Consider the following 17,613-nt stretch of genomic DNA (forward strand, 5'->3'; position numbering starts at 1 on the left):
GACAGACAGGGGCCAGAAAGGGTGCCGAGGAGGGCAATGGGTGGGACAGTGTCTGAACTTTCCAGGTAGCTGCTCTTGGAGACTTCATTTCTCAAGCTCCCTCTCCAACTTGCTTAACACTGGAAAAATTACATGTGGCTTTCCTTTCTATAGAGCAAGCCACACAGTTAGTGGTTTTTCTTGAAGTTAAACTTAGACGAAGCTGTCATACATCACTTCTGACGGTTTGCTACAATGGCTATTTTAGTAACTGTATTTATAATGCTTCCCCTAGTTCAGTGAGTCTTGGTGACACTCTATTTCCACAAGAAGTTAGGATAAGGGTACCAGATAATTTACTCTCAAAATATAACATCCTAAGGTCACACAAGTTTGAAATGGTACAGGGATTCTTGGTGGAAAAACAAGATGTCAAGATTTCTGTTTTAAGCTGTGGGCCCACAGTGAATGGCAAAGTGATACATAGGGCATGGTGCCATGTCTGGAGAAGCACTAGCCAGGTGGAGAGTATGCCATGGGCTCTGGTTCTCTACATTTCCTCCTCCACTCCACCTCAGAGCTGGACAGTGGGACTTCCCCCTTGATTCACTTCTTATGTACTATGGAACAGACCTGAATAATGCCAAGAGTAACAATAGCATTAGTAAAAGTAACAACTAACAGTACATGTCAGACACGTATTTTGATTTAAATATGACAGCTTATCTACCATTTAGAATAATTCCACAAGACCAAAAAATTAGAAGCGACAATTTTTAAACCTGATTTTTCAGCTATTCATTTCAATCGTAAGAAAAACATGCTAAAACTACACTTTATTTATCTTTGTGTTTACTTATTTTTTTTTTTAGACAGGGTGTCACCAAGTTGTCTGTTGTGCTGGGACTCACTAGGTAGCCCAGGCTGGCCTCAAACTCATGGCAATCCTCCTACCCTAGACTCTATTATACTAAGAGTACAGATGTGTGCTGCCAAGCCTGGCTAGGGACACTTTAATTTTAGCAAATTCTCCATGGAATTTGCAAATTCCTTACAAAACTACAGAAAGCACCAACAATAGCCAATTCTAAGCCACTATGAAAGCCAAGAATAAGAACCATGGATTGAGGCTTCTGTCCCTTCGTGTTCTCGACTTACATCAAGACTGCAGGGTCCCAGTTTTCTTCCTTTATCCAAGAGCTAGTTAAGTAGCCTTGGGGACCCCTAAAAGATTGCAATTACTGGATGTTTTCATCAATTGATGACATCAGAAATCACTGAAGAAACAGAGAAACCAAATTTCAAGAAAAAGGATGTCATGGCATCCATGAAGAAACACTACTTCGAAGAGATAATTAGAACACTCAGTTGTACATGATGATTTAGCACCAGCGTAGGAGACTGGTATTGTCAAATGAAGCATTTTAACCACCTTCAACTTCCACCACATAAAAACAAAAGATCAAGATTATCCAAAGTGATTCCCCCAATTTTTGCTCCCCTACACTGCAGGTCTTCTGATAAGTGAAGCAGGCAGACTAGCACACCACTGCATGTCTAGGGTGGCATTTCTTTTTATTTTCAGCTAAAACTTGAAGGTGAAAGCTGAGCATGCTCAGAGGTGCTTCTGTCTGCCAAGTTGACTTTGAAGACTTTGAATTTAGCATGCTTCAAAAATGTCTCTATAGTCCTCGCTTCTCAGGAATGTGCTCACTTCTGTGTGAATATGTACATATAGGCTCCTGACAAAATCCCCATGTTTCCCATTTAGAGAGAATGTTGCTTTGTAAATGATTCTCTTGCTTCCCTTGCCTGCAGCACACAATGATCTTTTTCCATCTTTTATTTTGTGTCTGTTCTCCATTTGGCTTTGTACTCAATAAGACTCAGACCCATTGTGTTCAGTTATACATCCACTGTCTCAGTTGGTTGTGTTAAATACTCAGTGTTAAAACTGAAACTCATCCTTCAGTTGCTTAGCCCTCATACCCTGTGGAGAGACTTTAGTAGAGACCAAAACAACAGCGACACCAAATCACCCACCCAGGGTCTGTGCGTCACTGACATTTGTTAATGCAGTCACCATGTTGATAGATATTAATACTGGTGATAACTATCCAGGAAGACTCTGGAGTCAGAACTTTCTTCTAGGTCTGTCTGGGTACTTTCTTGTAAATTTCATTTTCAGCAAGAACCCTGCTATGTCAATTTTCCAAGACCCCCCCCCCCCCCCCCCCCCCCCCCCGGTGTGCTGGTTAGTTATTATTGTCAGCTGACACAAATTAATTACCTTGGAGGAGGGAGCCTCAGCTGAGAAAGCCATGAAGAACAAGCCAGTAATAAGCATTCCTCCATGGTCTCTGCTTCAGTTCCTGCCTTCAGGTTTATGCGCTGGTCTTCCTGATGTTGGACTCTAAGCTATAAACCAAATAAACTCTTTTTTTTTTTTTTTTTTTTTTTTTTTTTTTTTTTTTTTTTTTTTTTGGTTTTTCAAGACAGGGTTTCTCTGCGAAGCTTTGCGCCTTTCTTGGGACTCACTTGGTAGCCCAGGATGGCCTCGAACTCACAGAGATCCGCCTGGCTCTGCCTCCCGAGTGCTGGGATTAAAGGCGTGCGCCACCACCGCCCGGCTCAAATAAACTCTTTTATCCTCAAGTTGGTGTTGTGGGATAACCCCTTTGTATGCTGTGAATATGTTTTATTGCTATTGGTTAATAAAGATGATACTTTTGCCTATAGCAAGGCAGGATAGAGTCAGGATAGAGAAGAGATACTGAAGAAAGGCGGAATCGGGTAGATGCCAGCCAGCTGCCAGATGGTAAAGCCACGAGACACATGGCAAAATACAGATTAACAGAAATGGGTTAATTTAAGTTGTAACATCTAGTTAGTAATAAGCCTGAGCAATAGGCCAAAGAGTCTGTAATTAATATTAAGCCTCTGGGTATGGTGGTATTTTATTTGTACTGAAATGTGATTTTAATTGTATGTTAATAAATAAAGTTGCCCGGGGGTCAGAGCTACTAGAGCCATAGCAAGAGCGCAGCGGTGGTGGCGCATGCCTTTAATACCAGCGCTTGGTAGAAGAGCTAGGTAGATCTCTGTGTGTTCAAGGATACAGCCAGCATTGGAGACATATGCCTTTAAGACCTGGAGGGCTGTACTTATAGGCAGTGATGAGGCAGTCATGTGTTTGGGTTTACAACCAATGAGAAGGCAGAACAGAAAGACTATGTAAAGACATACACATAGGAAGTAGGTCTCTTTTGGGGAGATAGGAGAACTGCAGGAAGGGTAAGGTTTTAGCTCTGAGCTCTGACCTCTCGGCTTTCTCTTTTACATTGGTTCTGTGTTTCTTATTTAATAAGATGGTTGGTTACATCTACATCTAGGTGGTTACTTTAAAAGCGGCTGCAGGACCGGGTGGGACAGAAAAGCCTCTGTCTACATAGGGTGCCCAAGGTGGGGCTCAAACCCATACCCTGGGATTAAGAGTCCCATGCTCGGGGTTGGGGATTTAGCTCAGTGATAGAGCACTTGCCTAGAAAGCGCAAGGCCCTGGGTTCGGTCCTCAGCTCCAGAAAAAGAAAAAAAAAAAAATGAGTCCCTTGCTCTACTGAGTGAGCTGGCTGGGCATGGATCCACATATGACCTAAAAAAGCTTTTTAAAAGGTTCTAAGCATGAAGAAATGGAGCTACACTGGGCTTCCCAGTCTCTCATGCTGGCCACAGTACAAAGACGCCTCTCCAGACAACTGCCTATGAGATGGAGTGGGCCACCAACCGCCACGAGCTAAGCTGCATGGCGGGGTCCCGAAACCTCTTACACAGGCTACTGTGAAGAAGTTTCTTTCAGTCGCTGTCTGTAAACTTGATAGCACCAGACATGTGGCAAAGCATAGATTACTAGAAAAGAGTTAAGTTGTAAGAGCTGGTTAGTAACAAGCCTGAGCAATAGGCCAAACAGTTTGTAATTAATATTAAGCCTCTGAGTGATTATTTTAAAAGCAGCTACGGAACTGAGCTGGACAGAAAAGCCTCTTGGTTTTGGTCAGCGTTTTTACCACAGCAATAGGAAACTAACTAGACCACCCTGAGTATATTTACTTGCCCTTGTAACCTGGTGGATGTTCTTCATTCTCCACCAGGTAATGTCTGACCCCCCTGGCCAGTCTTTAGTTATTTCATTTAGACAGAATTCTTTATGCACAATGTTTTCTTTCAGGAATTTTCTAATCCTTACCCTCACTGCCAACCCTGTTCTTAGTTCTAGACTTCCACTCACAGCTATAGTCAGGGTTAAACCCAAACTCTTTCTAACTACAGAATACCTTCCCAGGAATTCCTGAACATGCCTCAACATGCCTGCTCCACCTTGAAGACAGCCTTCCTTCACAAGCACTATCTGAATAGATTTTTTTTCATATGCACATCAAGAAGATCAATAAACCCCAGTAACCTAAGCAGAATTCTAAATGTCCTTCCTTTTCCACCTCTCAGCCTCTTCTCTTGTGCTTTTCCTATTCCTCAGCACTAGCCAGGTGTATAACATGTTTGATTTGGGATGTGGACAGCAGGGTGGAGGATGACAACCGTCTGGATAGCACTGTTTCCCTTTTTCATAAATCCTGATGGCTGGAATGGACATTATATTAGATTCTCCAGCTCTTCTCGGAATCTGTATACCACATAATTTCTGCCTAAGTGTCAACTACAGATGGCGAAACCAGAAGCAAACTGTCACTGCTCAGCAGCACACCAGTCACATACACAGCTATCAGAAACCCTTCTAGAATACCAACCACACTAACTTAATTTCCTTTTTTGAATTTAAAACAATAAAGGATATTGGTAAAGAATCATATACTCAGAGGGGAGAAAGAAGTTAAATTCAGATCCTTTGGAATAAAAATCCCAAAATACTTTTCTTTGAAAAACAAGAAAACAGGCCGGGCGTTGGTGGCGCACGCCTTTAATCCCAGCACTCGGGAGGCAGAGCCAGGCGGATCTCTGTGAGTTCGAGGCCAGCCTGGGCTACCAAGTGAGCTCCAGGAAAGGCGCAAAGCTACACAGAGAAACCCTGTCTCGAAAAACCAAAAAAAAAAAAAAAAAAAAAAAAAAAAAAAAAAAAAAAAAAAAAAGAAAAACAAGAAAACGTTCTCACTTTGCTAAAAGATAGCGAAGACACAGCTCACATTAGAAAAGATTATCAGCTAACCACATACCAAAGAAAGCAAGATCCTTCTTTAATGCACTGCCTTGGACCCCAAAAGATCCTCCTCTAAGCTGTGTCAGCAGCAAAGGCTCTCCACAGAGTCAGGTTTGCATGTTGCCCTTGCCAGCACCATGATTCTGACAGGAGATGGAACTGCTCTGAGAATTCAGTGGCATGTTCAGAAACCCAAATCCACCTTCCACGACCAACTCTGCAGCTCTGATGAATGTATCTTCCAGAAACTTCAAACCCTAAAATTTCCTAAAGGACCCTTTACTTAGATTATCACACAGAATGGTGGAAATGAAACTGGAGACTACAAGGGAACATGGTTTTCTGTTCTCTTAACTATTCTGAATACCAAACCTGGAACTAGAAAGGAACAAAACACTCAGGAAGTTTTATAGTTTTATAGGGTGCAGGCTGTACAAGTATGAAGACCTGAGTTCAGTTTCTAACACATATAAAAAAGGCTGAGGACAGCAGCGCTTGTGTGTAATCTCAGTGCTGGGGCATCAGAGATGGAAGGTTCTGGGGCTCATTAGCCAGAGAATCTATCCAAATAGACAAGCTCCAGGTTCAGTGAGAGACCCTGCCTCAAAAAATAAGGTAGAGGAGAACTGAAGAAGACATGTTATATCTATATCTAGCCGCCATACACACACACACACACACACACACACACACACACACACACACACACACACAAGAAATGTGAAGTGATTTGAAGAAAGTCATGATCCTTCTATGTAGCACGAATCTTAAAAGTTCTTATTAATAAAAACAAACCCGGAGCCAGTTATTGGGTTTGTTGTTGTCGTCAAAGGTTTTGAGTTGGAGGGGTGTAGGCTGGGGAAAATGAGACAAGGTCTCAAGTAGCCCAGGCTAGCCTCAAGCTTATGATGTAACCAGGGCTGGCACTGAACTACTGATTCTCCTGCCCCTGGCTCCTGAGTGCTAAGATTACAGGTGAGAGAAACCATGTAGGTTCTATGTTTATACAGAAAACAGTCACAAAGGAACTTTGGCAGAGACAACTGATTACCTTCAGCAGCCCAGCCTTAGCACTGCTAGATGCTGACAGAGACCCATTCTGAGGTTGATCACAAACAACAGTCCTGCAGCCCTACAGGAGAGATGATGAGGACCAGAGAGCAGACCAGCGTTGGTTTGGAAATTGTGCAACACGGACTCATAAACATAAAATGTTCACGTCCAAGCCAGTGGAGACACATTATTACAAGAACCAGTGAGACAAGGGTGAAAATAGGATTTGGGTGTTAAATACCTTTTTAATGAGTTTGAATCTTTAATGAATCAAATATTAACTTGAAAAACATAATAGCTTTTTACTGATTAGAATATTAAATTTACCCAAATATGAACCTTTGGAGGGTAGAGAGATGGCTTAGTAGTTAAGGGCATGTTTTGGTCTTGAAGAGGACCTGAATCCCTGTATCCACATCAGGCAGTTCATAACCACTTGTAACTCCAGCTCTAGGGGACTGAAAGCTCTTTTCTAGCCTCTGTGGGCACCTGTACACAAATGCACCCCTCCCCCCAAAAAAACCCCAGACATAGACACAGACAGATAGACAGACACACACACACACACACACACACACACACACACACACACACACACACACACGCACACGCACAAATAAAATGAATCTTAAAAATTAAGTATCTTTTGTGAAATGGCTATAACGTGTATTTGTAGTATAGTACTTATGTGTCAAGGAGCTTGTTGCTGTCCATCCTAGCCCTTAGCCCCTGAGAGATCCTTGAGGTTGCCAGAACAGAGACCACCACTCCAGGTGACAGATCCAACCCACGTGAACAGTCTCGGACCAGAATGGAGTTACACGATAGACAGTTCAATGCCTTTCATTGAGATTATACATTCCCTTCTCTGACCACGCACTCTCTTCTCTCACCATGTACTTACTCCCTGTTTCCCCTCATTTTCACACACCCACACTTGTAGCATACCAGCTGTATTAAGGGATCTGTGCAATAAGATCATGGTAACTTGCAAATATATACCACCTTACAGATAAACCTTAGCACTAAAAAAAAATCCAAAGATAGCTAACAATGCTATAATATTATCTGAACCTTATTAGGAAACTTGGACTGGATACAACTAAGCTAGTGAGAGGGAGTATGCAATTTAGCACTGTCTGGGCAAACCAGCAAGGACACTTTAGGTTACCATTTAGTGACTGCCTACTGTGTGTCCTAAGCTAGCACATATGGCCCTGATCATGTTCCTACAAGATAGACACTATTAATATTTCCTTTTTGCAAGAGGGGAAATTGTGGCCTTAATGACCCAGTACTTTGTCCTAAGATCTGACAGGAAGTAAGAGATTGGAGGCAGAATACAAATCCAGCCTGTACTTTTGCTCCACACATTCTGCTGCCTTTCCAATCACTGTCAGCAAAATCGTCTTCATCTTCCTAAGATGCCTGAAGTTGGGATACATCCCTCTGGATTACAAACGTATCAGGTACACACGCTGAGACAGATTCAAGCTCAGAGTACCAAGACATACCTGATCAATTCGGGAAATGAGAAGAACAGTTAATACAACTTCATCACTATGAAAAATGACAAGTTACTTACATAACGATATTCAGTTTGACAGGAAAAGTTCCAGGAACAGAGCCAGGCCCTAGAAGTATTACATGAAAGGAATAAATGCATAATCTAACATTTAAATAAGAGTTAATGTTTGTTGAGCACACAGCAGGGGCCAGAAACTGCTCCAAACATTTCAATCTTTATCTACATTCATATAATTAGGAATCAAGTGGTACTAGGGAAACTGAGGCATTCAAAAGTGAACCAGTCATCAGCAGAATCAGGATGTTAATCTGTGTATTGTCTCCTAGCCACCCCCAGCTTACTATTCTGAAGGGCCACCCTGCCCCAGAAAGGCAGCACAAGATGAAGGGCTACTGATCAGAGAAGGAATGGGTATGAGCCGGGAAAGGAAAAGAAGCTACAAAGGAGAGGTGATGCTTGGCTTGAGGCCGGAGAGATACTGAAGACATAAGCATGTGGAAGGTGAGGGGCCAAGAGGAAGTGCCCAGGCAACAGTTCGGGGTTGAGGATGAGCAACAAGCTCCCTGCTAGCTCAGTAAGGAAATAGCACTCAGCACACTCCTGTAAGGGTCTCAAAGCTGAGCCTCAAATCAGAATAAAAAGATGCTAAGAGGGAGGTTCAAGTCCTGACAGTGGGATAGAAGTGACATACCATACATGATTGTGTTGATTCTGGCTCCATTTTGCTCAGCTTCCTTTGCGGCAAGGTGAACTTGCCTAGAAGTTTTTTGTCTCCTAGGCCTGTCTAGTTCTTGACTGGTGTAACCTGAGCACTGTACCCATTCAGAACCTGCAGCAGGTTAGAGAATAAACTCATCCTCTGTTTCCCATGTACCTGATGCTGATGGCTCCCCAGAAGATTACATGATCAACACCCCAAACACTGCCTAACCACACTGGTGGTGTGTAGCAGGGTCCTTGCTGTTGTTCCCTTTGGGGGCAGGGGCCAAGTAGGTGCAGAATCAAACCACACAGACTCTGGGAGAATGTCTAAACAACAAGCTCAGTTTATTCAGGAAGAGGCAAGCCTTATATACCCTCTACCACACCCTGGGGGGAGGTCTGATGAATATGCATCATCTGGTGTGACATGGCTGCCTCTCATTGGTCCAGGTCATCTCCAGATCATGTTTCAGCTGCTGTTGCTAAGACATCAGGCAGGCCCAGGCTGGCTCTCAGAAAGTATCTTTTTTACTTGTTCGGGCAGTCTGGCCCTCAAGCCCCTTCCCTAAGGTTCCCAGCAGTGTCTGTGATGTCTTGTCCATTTGTTGTGTCTATACAGATGAAGGTCAGGATGGTCTGTTTTGTCTTTCTCCAGCCCACTTTTACAGTTGACATGGGTCTGGGGTCTGTGCTACAGACTTAGTCTGCTGACATTTAAGGCAGAGAGAGGAGAAAGTCTCACCCGACCACTATCAAGCCACCTTCTACAGGTGTGCTTTCTGTTAGAGCCACTCCAAGGCCTTCTCACCTCAAATACATAAACTCAAAGCCTCTCACATACCCTGGCTTCATGTGTTGAGTTCACCAGTAGGCCAAGCAGGACACCTGGCAGCCTGGCCTTCCCTGAGCAATGCATGCCCTTGCTACATGTGATCTACATGGTCTGTAGCAACACAGATGTCTTGAGAAGCCCACACTACTTACAGAAGGTATCAATGTGGAATTAACCAGCTTAATCCCACCCCCAACCCCAATTCAATGGGCAAATACCGAAAGGATTCATTGTCTATTGAGGTTTGTCATTTACAGCCTTCCTGGGAGGAAAGAGAAACAAAGTGCTTTCCTAGAAGTTAAAATTTAATTCATTTTCATGGTGTTCTGTGAATTCACCATGGACACACAGGGCATGCAATGAATAGACTGTACACATGCAAGGATGCTGGCTGAGGAGGAGCCACTGAGGTACTGAGGTGGCCCAAACTTCTTCATCAATTTGTACTCCGATGGCCATTTACTTTTGTAAGGAAGGGGACCTTTTCCTAATGCACTCAAAAAAGCAAAGGGTGCCTTGGACTTAAAACATCATGCTGCCCCCGGGCCTCATGCTTACAGCTTGCTCCTTCATGGAAGCCCCTGTGTGTAGCAGCAGCCCTGATTTCTTGTTGGTCAATACTCCTGCTGTAATAATGGCTTCTCTAGAAATTTGTTTAGTTCCGTACTTCTATCTTCTTGGTAGCAGCTTGCATTTGCTCACTGGCAGTCTCACATGTTGCTGGATTTCTAGTCACTGGGCCATCGGTAAAGTTACCAAACAACAAATAGCACTGTTTTTTTCCTCCACCAGAGATGTTTCTGTACAAATTCAGCTCAATGTTTTCTCTTTTTCCCCCTCTTTTCTTTTTTTTTGGGGGGGTGGGGTGGGGTGGGAAGACGGGATCTCTCTATCATATAGGTCTGGCTGTCCTGGAGCTCATTATGTAGATCAGACTAACCTTGAAGTCATAGAGATCCACCTGCCTCTGCCTCCTGGGTACTGAGATTAAAGGCATGAGCCATTGTACCCAGTCAGCTCAATGCTTTGAATGGTGGGATTCACTGCATCACACTGAAGTTTTAAATCCCTAAGCATTTAAGTTGTTACACTGCCTTTTACAGTTACACCCCACTGACTGCAAGGTCTGACTTTAACAAAATGTATTCTCCTTATCCTAAATTTTATCCAACTAAATGTCTTCTGAACATCATCCAGTGTAATGTTTACATATACAAGAGGTTTTCATATATGAGGCTAGACTGTCCTCAAGAATGGCAACCAGTTCAATCTGCCTAGCACTTGGCTTTCAATGCTAAGCTGGAAAGTCCTGGGAAACTTAGGAGGGAGTGTCACCCCTAATGTCATCATACACAGCTGGTACAGGGCAGTGAAGTAAAGTGCAAAGGAGGAGGCCAAATCTTAATTCCCCAAAATTCAAAGAAGAAATGAGTGAGTTTTTTCCTGGACGCTCTGGTATTTGCATTAGTTGCTCCTCTTTCTCTTCCTTTTCTGTTCTCTTCTGTCCCTCCTTCTCTTCTCCCCCTTCCTTCTCTTCCTACTCCTTGTAAGAGTTTAACAAAAACAAAACAAGTGTTTCTCTGGTGGGAGTCACCTATTAATAGGTTCAACTTATTAATTCTAAACAGATGCAAACTAGAGTTTTCTCATCTCTGCTTTTCCGTTGACAGATCTTTGCACTTAACCTGATGACCTAATATAAGGCATTCTTTATCATCATCATTTTCGTTTAAGTAGCAAAAAGGAAAGGAGGGAAGAGGGGGACAAGGGTTTAACAGACACGGGGTGGCACAGGTCCCCTCTACACAAGAAATAGAATGGTCTGATCTAGTGCACTACAAGCTGATGGGTTGATACTTCAAAACCGTCTGCATCAAGCTTACACCTTAATTACAAGGAGTCTGAAGTCTAGATTTTAAAATACACCACTTGCATGAATGATAAACATAATGGTACCTAAATAATCAATCTTCTCTATAGACAACCAAACCCAAACATGATCAACACTAAAACCCCCAAACTTGGGACTCTGACACATTTACCTGTGAATGTCAGTGAACACAGGTGTCAGATACTTTCATTTTGAAATACTGGTAATACTTAAAGTTCATGGAAGTTTTCCCATGAGCTACTGTTGGGAACAAAGGGTCATATGGACCAGTTTATGTTTAGATAACACAGTGCTATTATGGATATCCAGCAGAAGTCAGCTAAAACATGGCTGACACTGGACATCCAGGAGAGCTATAAGTCAATACAAAATGGCTGACACTGGCTGTCCAGGGAACCCCCAAGTAAACAGTGATGTAATCTGCTACGTATTTTTGGCAGAGAGCTACTTTTATGTGATTCTAATGTAGCCTTGAGGTCAGAGGCCCAAGCCTTAGCGTTTGCCAGCCAGCCCCTGGCATGTCTGTTTGTCTGTGGGCCTAGATGCCTTCCTTTGAGCTTGCATGCCTGTGCCTTCCTGCGTGCACTTCATGGTGCTGGCTTGTGCCAGGGTTCTTGCCGGCAGCTGCCTGCCTAGCAGACTGTGTATTGGTAAATAAAGTACGTTTTATCTGCCCATGATTCCCTGAAATCTCTTTAACCTCCCAGCCTCCTGGGATCTTCCCTCTTCTTTCCTGGCTTTGGGCAATGGACCTCACAGACACTCTTTCTTTTGTCATGTTTCCCAGGAATCCAAAATTTAATTACTTCAGGGTTATCTAAAATCATTGTTCTTACACATGAAGGCTCCAATATCCTGGGTCCCATCACTATGACACTGTCTCTCACACGGCAGCCACACTAATGGTACAGAGAATACTGCAGACTGACAGCCATAAAGAGTCCATCACAAGAAAAATGATCACGAGTTTGAAGACAGTCTGTGCTATATGAGAAAGCCCTGCCTTAAATGGAAAAAAAAAAAAAACTAAGCGTGTGTGGTGGGGGGGACAGACATGTAAGGAGATTTGAACCCTCACTGTAGTTTGGAGTGACTATAGCCTAGAGGTTTGGGATAGGCAAGGGTCATCATCTCAGAGAAGCCGTAGGTAAGAGAGAGCTGGGCTCCCTCTGGGCAGCAAGTAGAGGATCAATGGCAGCTTTCAGGTAGGAACAGAATATCCAGATCTACACTGCTGGACAACCCGATGCTCTGTCAAGTTCCCCCTTCCCTGACACTTTGTGGCACGTGTCACAGGCATATCACACAGGAAGCAAAGGGCAAGGTGTTAATATTTGCGCAAAGACCTTACATCTCTGTCTCACTAGAGCCCACGCCCTCCGCTGTCTGCACAGATGAGGAAAAGGGTTGTTGGACCATCACTTAGTAAGGGGTTGGCTGACGACGGCAGGGTGTCTGAAAGATGACGCAGACAAAGCAGAAATAGTAAGGGCTGGTGAGATGGCTTATAACGGTAGAGGCAATCTGCGTCTAAACTCGAGGACCTGAGTGCAATTCCCAGGCCTTACACGGCGGAAGGCAAGAATGGACTCCCAGGACTCACCCTCTCATTTCCACACTAACATACTAAAAAACAAAAACAAAACAAACAAAAAAAACCCCACAAATGTAATAAAAAAAGAATAGAATAGAATATGTATCCAAAGCTGGGCGGTGATGGCACACGCCTTTAATCCCAGCACTCGGGAGGCAGAGGCAGGCGGATCTGAGTTTTGAGGCCAGCCTGGGCTACAGAGTTCCAGTTATAGAGAAACCCTGACTCGAAAAACCAAAAAAAAAAGGACTCCAGCGAGCTTTGTTGACGCCATACTTCCCGAGCGGCCAGCTGCTCTCCCAGAGGGCAGCTCCTTATCTCCTCCGTCTCGGTATTTCCTGCAGCCCCCGCGGAGCTCAGCACTGAGGGAAAGGTCCCATGACCTCACCCGCCGCTCCGCCGGCCTCCCGCCAGCAGGGGGCGCTAGGCGGCGCCGCCCACCGGAAAAGACCCGGATGGGCGGGGTTCCTGCCGCTGCGCGCGCAGCCGCCTCACTCCGCCTGTGCTCTGCGAAGGAGAAGGCCGCGCTTCCGTCCGCTCCTCCGCCATGGCTCGCGGCCCGAAGAAACACCTGAAGCGCGTGGCTGCCCCGCGCCACTGGATGCTGGACAAGCTGACCGGCGTGTTCGCGCCCCGGCCGTCCGCCGGCCCGCACCGCCTGCGCGAGTGCCTGCCGCTGAGCATCTTCCTGAGGAACAGACTCAAGTACGCCCTCACGGGCGACGAGGTGAAGAAGATCTGCATGCAGCGCCTCGTCAAGGTCGACGGCAAGGTCAGAACCGATGTGGCCTACCCAGCCGGCTTCATGGATGTCATCAGCATCGACAAGAGCGGGGAGAACTTCCGCCTGGTCTACGACACCAAGGGCCGCTTCGCCGTGCACCGCATCACGCCCGAGGAGGCCAAGTACAAGCTGTGCAAGGTGCGGAAGGTCTTCGTGGGCACCAAGGGCATCCCGCACCTCGTGACGCACGACGCGCGCACCATCCGCTACCCCGACCCGCTCATCAAGGTCAACGACACCGTGCAGATCTCGCTGGACACCGGCAAGATCACCGACGCCATCAAGTTCGACACCGGCAACCTGTGCATGGTGACCGGAGGCGCCAACCTGGGGCGCATCGGCGTCATCACCAACCGGGAGCGCCACCCCGGCTCGTTCGACGTGGTCCACGTGAAGGATGCCAACGGCAACGGCTTCGCCACCCGCCTCTCCAACATCTTCGTGATCGGCAAGGGCAACAAGCCGTGGATCTCTCTTCCCCGAGGGAAAGGAATCCGCCTCACCATCGCCGAAGAGAGAGACAAGAGGCTGGCGGCCAAGCAGAGCGGGTGAAGTGGACTCCGAGGGACATCGGGGCGGTGGGAGACGTTTATATTGGTTTTTACTTCAAGTTTTAAACAGCATGTTGAATTAAAAGGGAAGCAGACTTCATTCTGGTGTCGGTGTTTTTTTTCTTTGCCACACTTCCTCGTCATGGGGGAACCACCTGGAGGTGTGGTCACCTTACTTTGAAAAAGGGATGGGTGGGTACATGCAGGGTTGGGTTACCGTTGCTGACAACTAATGTTATTTCATTGTTCCGTTAATATTCCAGGGTTGGGATTTAATGCCTAGAGGCCGATAAAATCAGTAGAAACTTTAGACCTTTTTAGGTAAGCCTCTTTAACACCAATCATCTCCCCCCAAAGAATCTGGAAATAGAGAAACCCAAAAGTTATGAGGTCTAAAAATGGCATTGTTCAGCCAGGACTACACACAGAGAAATCCTGTCTCAGAAAACAAACCAAAAAGAAAAAACAACCGGGGTAGGGGGTGGGATGGGGTGGGGATTAAAGGGCCTGTTATTCTAACCCCCGGGGAAGTAATTTAGAGAAGATGCTGAAATGTCACTCCCTAACTTAGGAACCTGTAGCCAGCTGTATATGACATGAGCATTTAGTCAAGCTTTCTGTTGGCCAGGGTATTTACAACACAAAGTATAGCTATAATTTTCTTTTTCAGAAAACCCCAAGTTTATAGAAGTGGCAGATCCAAAACAAAAAAACACCACTAAAGCAAGGCTTGCAAAGAAAATTATAAGAGAGTTCAGTCGTCTTCATAACAGTAGCTTATAGGTAAAATAATTTATTTCTTAGCACTTTAATGCCAGTGAGCCAGAAAAATAGTTTTACAGTTTTTTATCCTTTGCTGGGCTCAAACAAGAATTCCAGGGCAGTTCTGCTGATAATGATTAGAGAAAGAATACTTGAATTTCAGATGTTTGTGAACTCCCAATTAAAGGAAACTAATTTTCTTTTCCATTTTAGAAGCTATTTATGATACTATATACATCCAAAGATGAGACTTTTTTTACAGATTTGTGTGTGGGCAGATGCCCACAGTGGCCGGAGGTTGGAAAAGGCCTCAAGATGGGTTATAAGCAGTTGTGAGCTACCGGATCTGAGTGCTGAGAACAAACTTCTGCAAAGAGCAGTGTTTCTCTTAACCACTGGGCCATCTCTAGCACCAAAGACACGGATTTTCTTTACAAAAGATGGCTTTTGCTTTTCAGTTCTAAAATTAGAGCTAAATTCCTTTGAATAAACTGGCATCTGATTAGTTTGCTAGTGTTAAAACTAAGGTCATGGTTAAATATTTCTTTTTCTTGATGAAAATACACTGATCAGCTTTGGTGTGAGGAGATGAGGTCTGGGTTTGGGGCAGCTTGATGGGAGAGTGCTTACATTAGCAGACACAATGTAGTTGGGTGGTTTTGTTTTTTGTTTGTTTTTTAAATATATGTGAATGTTTGCCTGCGTGTATGCCTGGTGTCCTGGAAGACCAAAAGACAGTTCCTGGAACTGGAGCTACAGATGGTTGCTAGGAAATGAACCTGGGTCCTCAGCAAAAACCACAAGTGGTTTTTTTTGTTTGTCTTTTTTTTTTTCCCCCCCGAGAGAGGGTTTCTCTGTGTAGCTTTGCGCCTTTCCTGGAACTCGCTTTGGAGACCAGGCTGGCCTCAAACTGACAGAGATCCGCCTGGCTCTGCCTCCCGAGTGCTGAGTGCTGGGATTAAAGGTGTGCACCCCCACCGCCTGGTTTACAAGTGCTCTTAAATACCGAACAATTTCTCCAGCTCTGGATTTCAATTAGTTACTAGGGGGAAGCTTGGGTCAACTCTCACAAGTGGAGACCAGAGGAAAACGTGTGAGTCCTGTGTCCACCGAGTGGGGGTCCTGGGGATCGAGCTCAAGTCATCAGTCTGGCCGAAGTGGCCTTTATCTGCTGAGCCATCTTGCCAGCCCCATCCTAGATCACTTCAATTGCTAGCACCATGGAAAATAATCTCTAGAGGCAGACAGACCTGGATTTAAATACTGGCTGCTTCTGCCTAGGTATGAGCTGCCGGTTGTAGCAAGAGTAGGAACACAGCACAAAACAGGCATACATGTGCGTGTGCACAGTTAGCACTGTATTCTAACAGTCACTACAAATGATTGTAGTGATATATAGACTTTTTTCTAACTCAATAGTAGCATAGGAAAGCCTGGTTCAGACACGCTCTTCTTTGTTCCATAGAACTTAACCTATTCTTATTTTTTAGACAATCTCCCTAGCCCTGGAAGGTTTTAAATTCTCCATGTAGCCAAATATAGCCTTGAAATGATTCTCTTGTCTCCTTGGTGCTTGGAATTATGGGCTTATTTCCACCAGGCTAGGTTTGTGTGGTGCTGAGGATTGAATCCAGGGCTTCCTGAACACTAAACAAGCACTTTACCAACATAACTACATCTCTAGCTCATAAACGACATTTTAGAATTTACAGTTAGGGACTGGAGATGTAACTCAATTTCTTAAGAGTGCTTGCCTAGCACATGCAAGATACTAGGTTCAATTCCCAGCACTGAGGGGAAAAAAAATCAGGCCTAGAAGGGTAACATTCGCCCCCGAATGATCATTTTATAAACGGCTGCTGGAGACCACAGATGGGAGAGATTCCTCTGGACCGCGGGGCCGGCGGGACCAGAGAAACTTCCTGCTACAAAAATGTACTTAAAGTTCTTGTAAATGTACTTAATTCAACTGTAGGAAAGGTCATTCTTATGGGCTATCGGGGATTAGAATCCTAAGGGATTGATAGCAGGCAGTCCCAAACTGGATTGGCAGGACTGGAGGTAAACAGGGCGCTGCTCTGTCTGCCCTGGAACATGACCTTTCAAGCTTCATTTAAATCAGAGAAAAATAAAATAGCACCCAAACCTGGGTCCCAAGGGTATCTTTACTCAAACAACACATACAGTGCTGGACTCCGAGTGGTTTGGAGATCAGGTCTTGCTGTGTGGACCAGCGTGGCTTCTAACTCGGAGATCCCCCTGCCTCTGCCTCCCGAGTGCTAAGGACAAAGGCGTGTAGTACGGCCCGGTGTTTTCTAACTAAAAACTTTAGAACGTACATGGACCAGGACACTGGGAATCACGGCCTTTTTCCCCCCTCTTATGTATGCATGTGCGTGCGGGTTTTTTGTTTGTTTGTTTGGTTGGTTGGTTTTTATTTTATTTTTTGTTTTTGCGCAAACACCAGCATCCTAGTGCGCATGCCTGTGGAAGCCTGAGGCATCAGCTCTTCATGGAGGCAGGGCCTCTCAATCAAACCCGGAGCTCGCCGATCTGGCTAGTCTTTCCAGTCAGCCTGCTCTGAGGATCAGGTATCAGCCTCCCATGGCTGGAATTACAGGCGACCGCCAACCGCGCCCAGCAGGCCCTCTGGATCTGAAGTCCTGTCCTCACACGTTCATGGCAAGCGCTGCCTTCCATCACTCAGCCGCCGCCTGGGCCAGGCACA

At 45.1% G+C, this 17,613-nt stretch overlaps 2 protein-coding genes across 7 annotated transcripts in view; one reads left to right on the plus strand and one right to left on the minus strand.

Moving 5' to 3' along the window:
- The window catches only part of Tmtc1 (transmembrane O-mannosyltransferase targeting cadherins 1), a 224,109-nt gene that overhangs the window by 124,189 nt on the left and 82,307 nt on the right, over positions 1-17,613 (minus strand). The gene's annotated exons all lie outside the window — the stretch shown is intronic.
- On the plus strand, positions 13,267-14,223 carry LOC102925191 (small ribosomal subunit protein eS4, X isoform-like). The gene has a single exon (XM_006986665.4). It carries the CDS (start codon positions 13,336-13,338, stop codon positions 14,122-14,124), a length of 789 nt encoding a protein of 262 aa, XP_006986727.1. The 5' UTR covers positions 13,267-13,335; the 3' UTR covers positions 14,125-14,223.

The sequence above is a fragment of the Peromyscus maniculatus genome, chromosome 3, assembly GCF_049852395.1.
Source record: "Peromyscus maniculatus bairdii isolate BWxNUB_F1_BW_parent chromosome 3, HU_Pman_BW_mat_3.1, whole genome shotgun sequence".
NCBI lineage: Eukaryota > Metazoa > Chordata > Mammalia > Rodentia > Cricetidae > Peromyscus > Peromyscus maniculatus.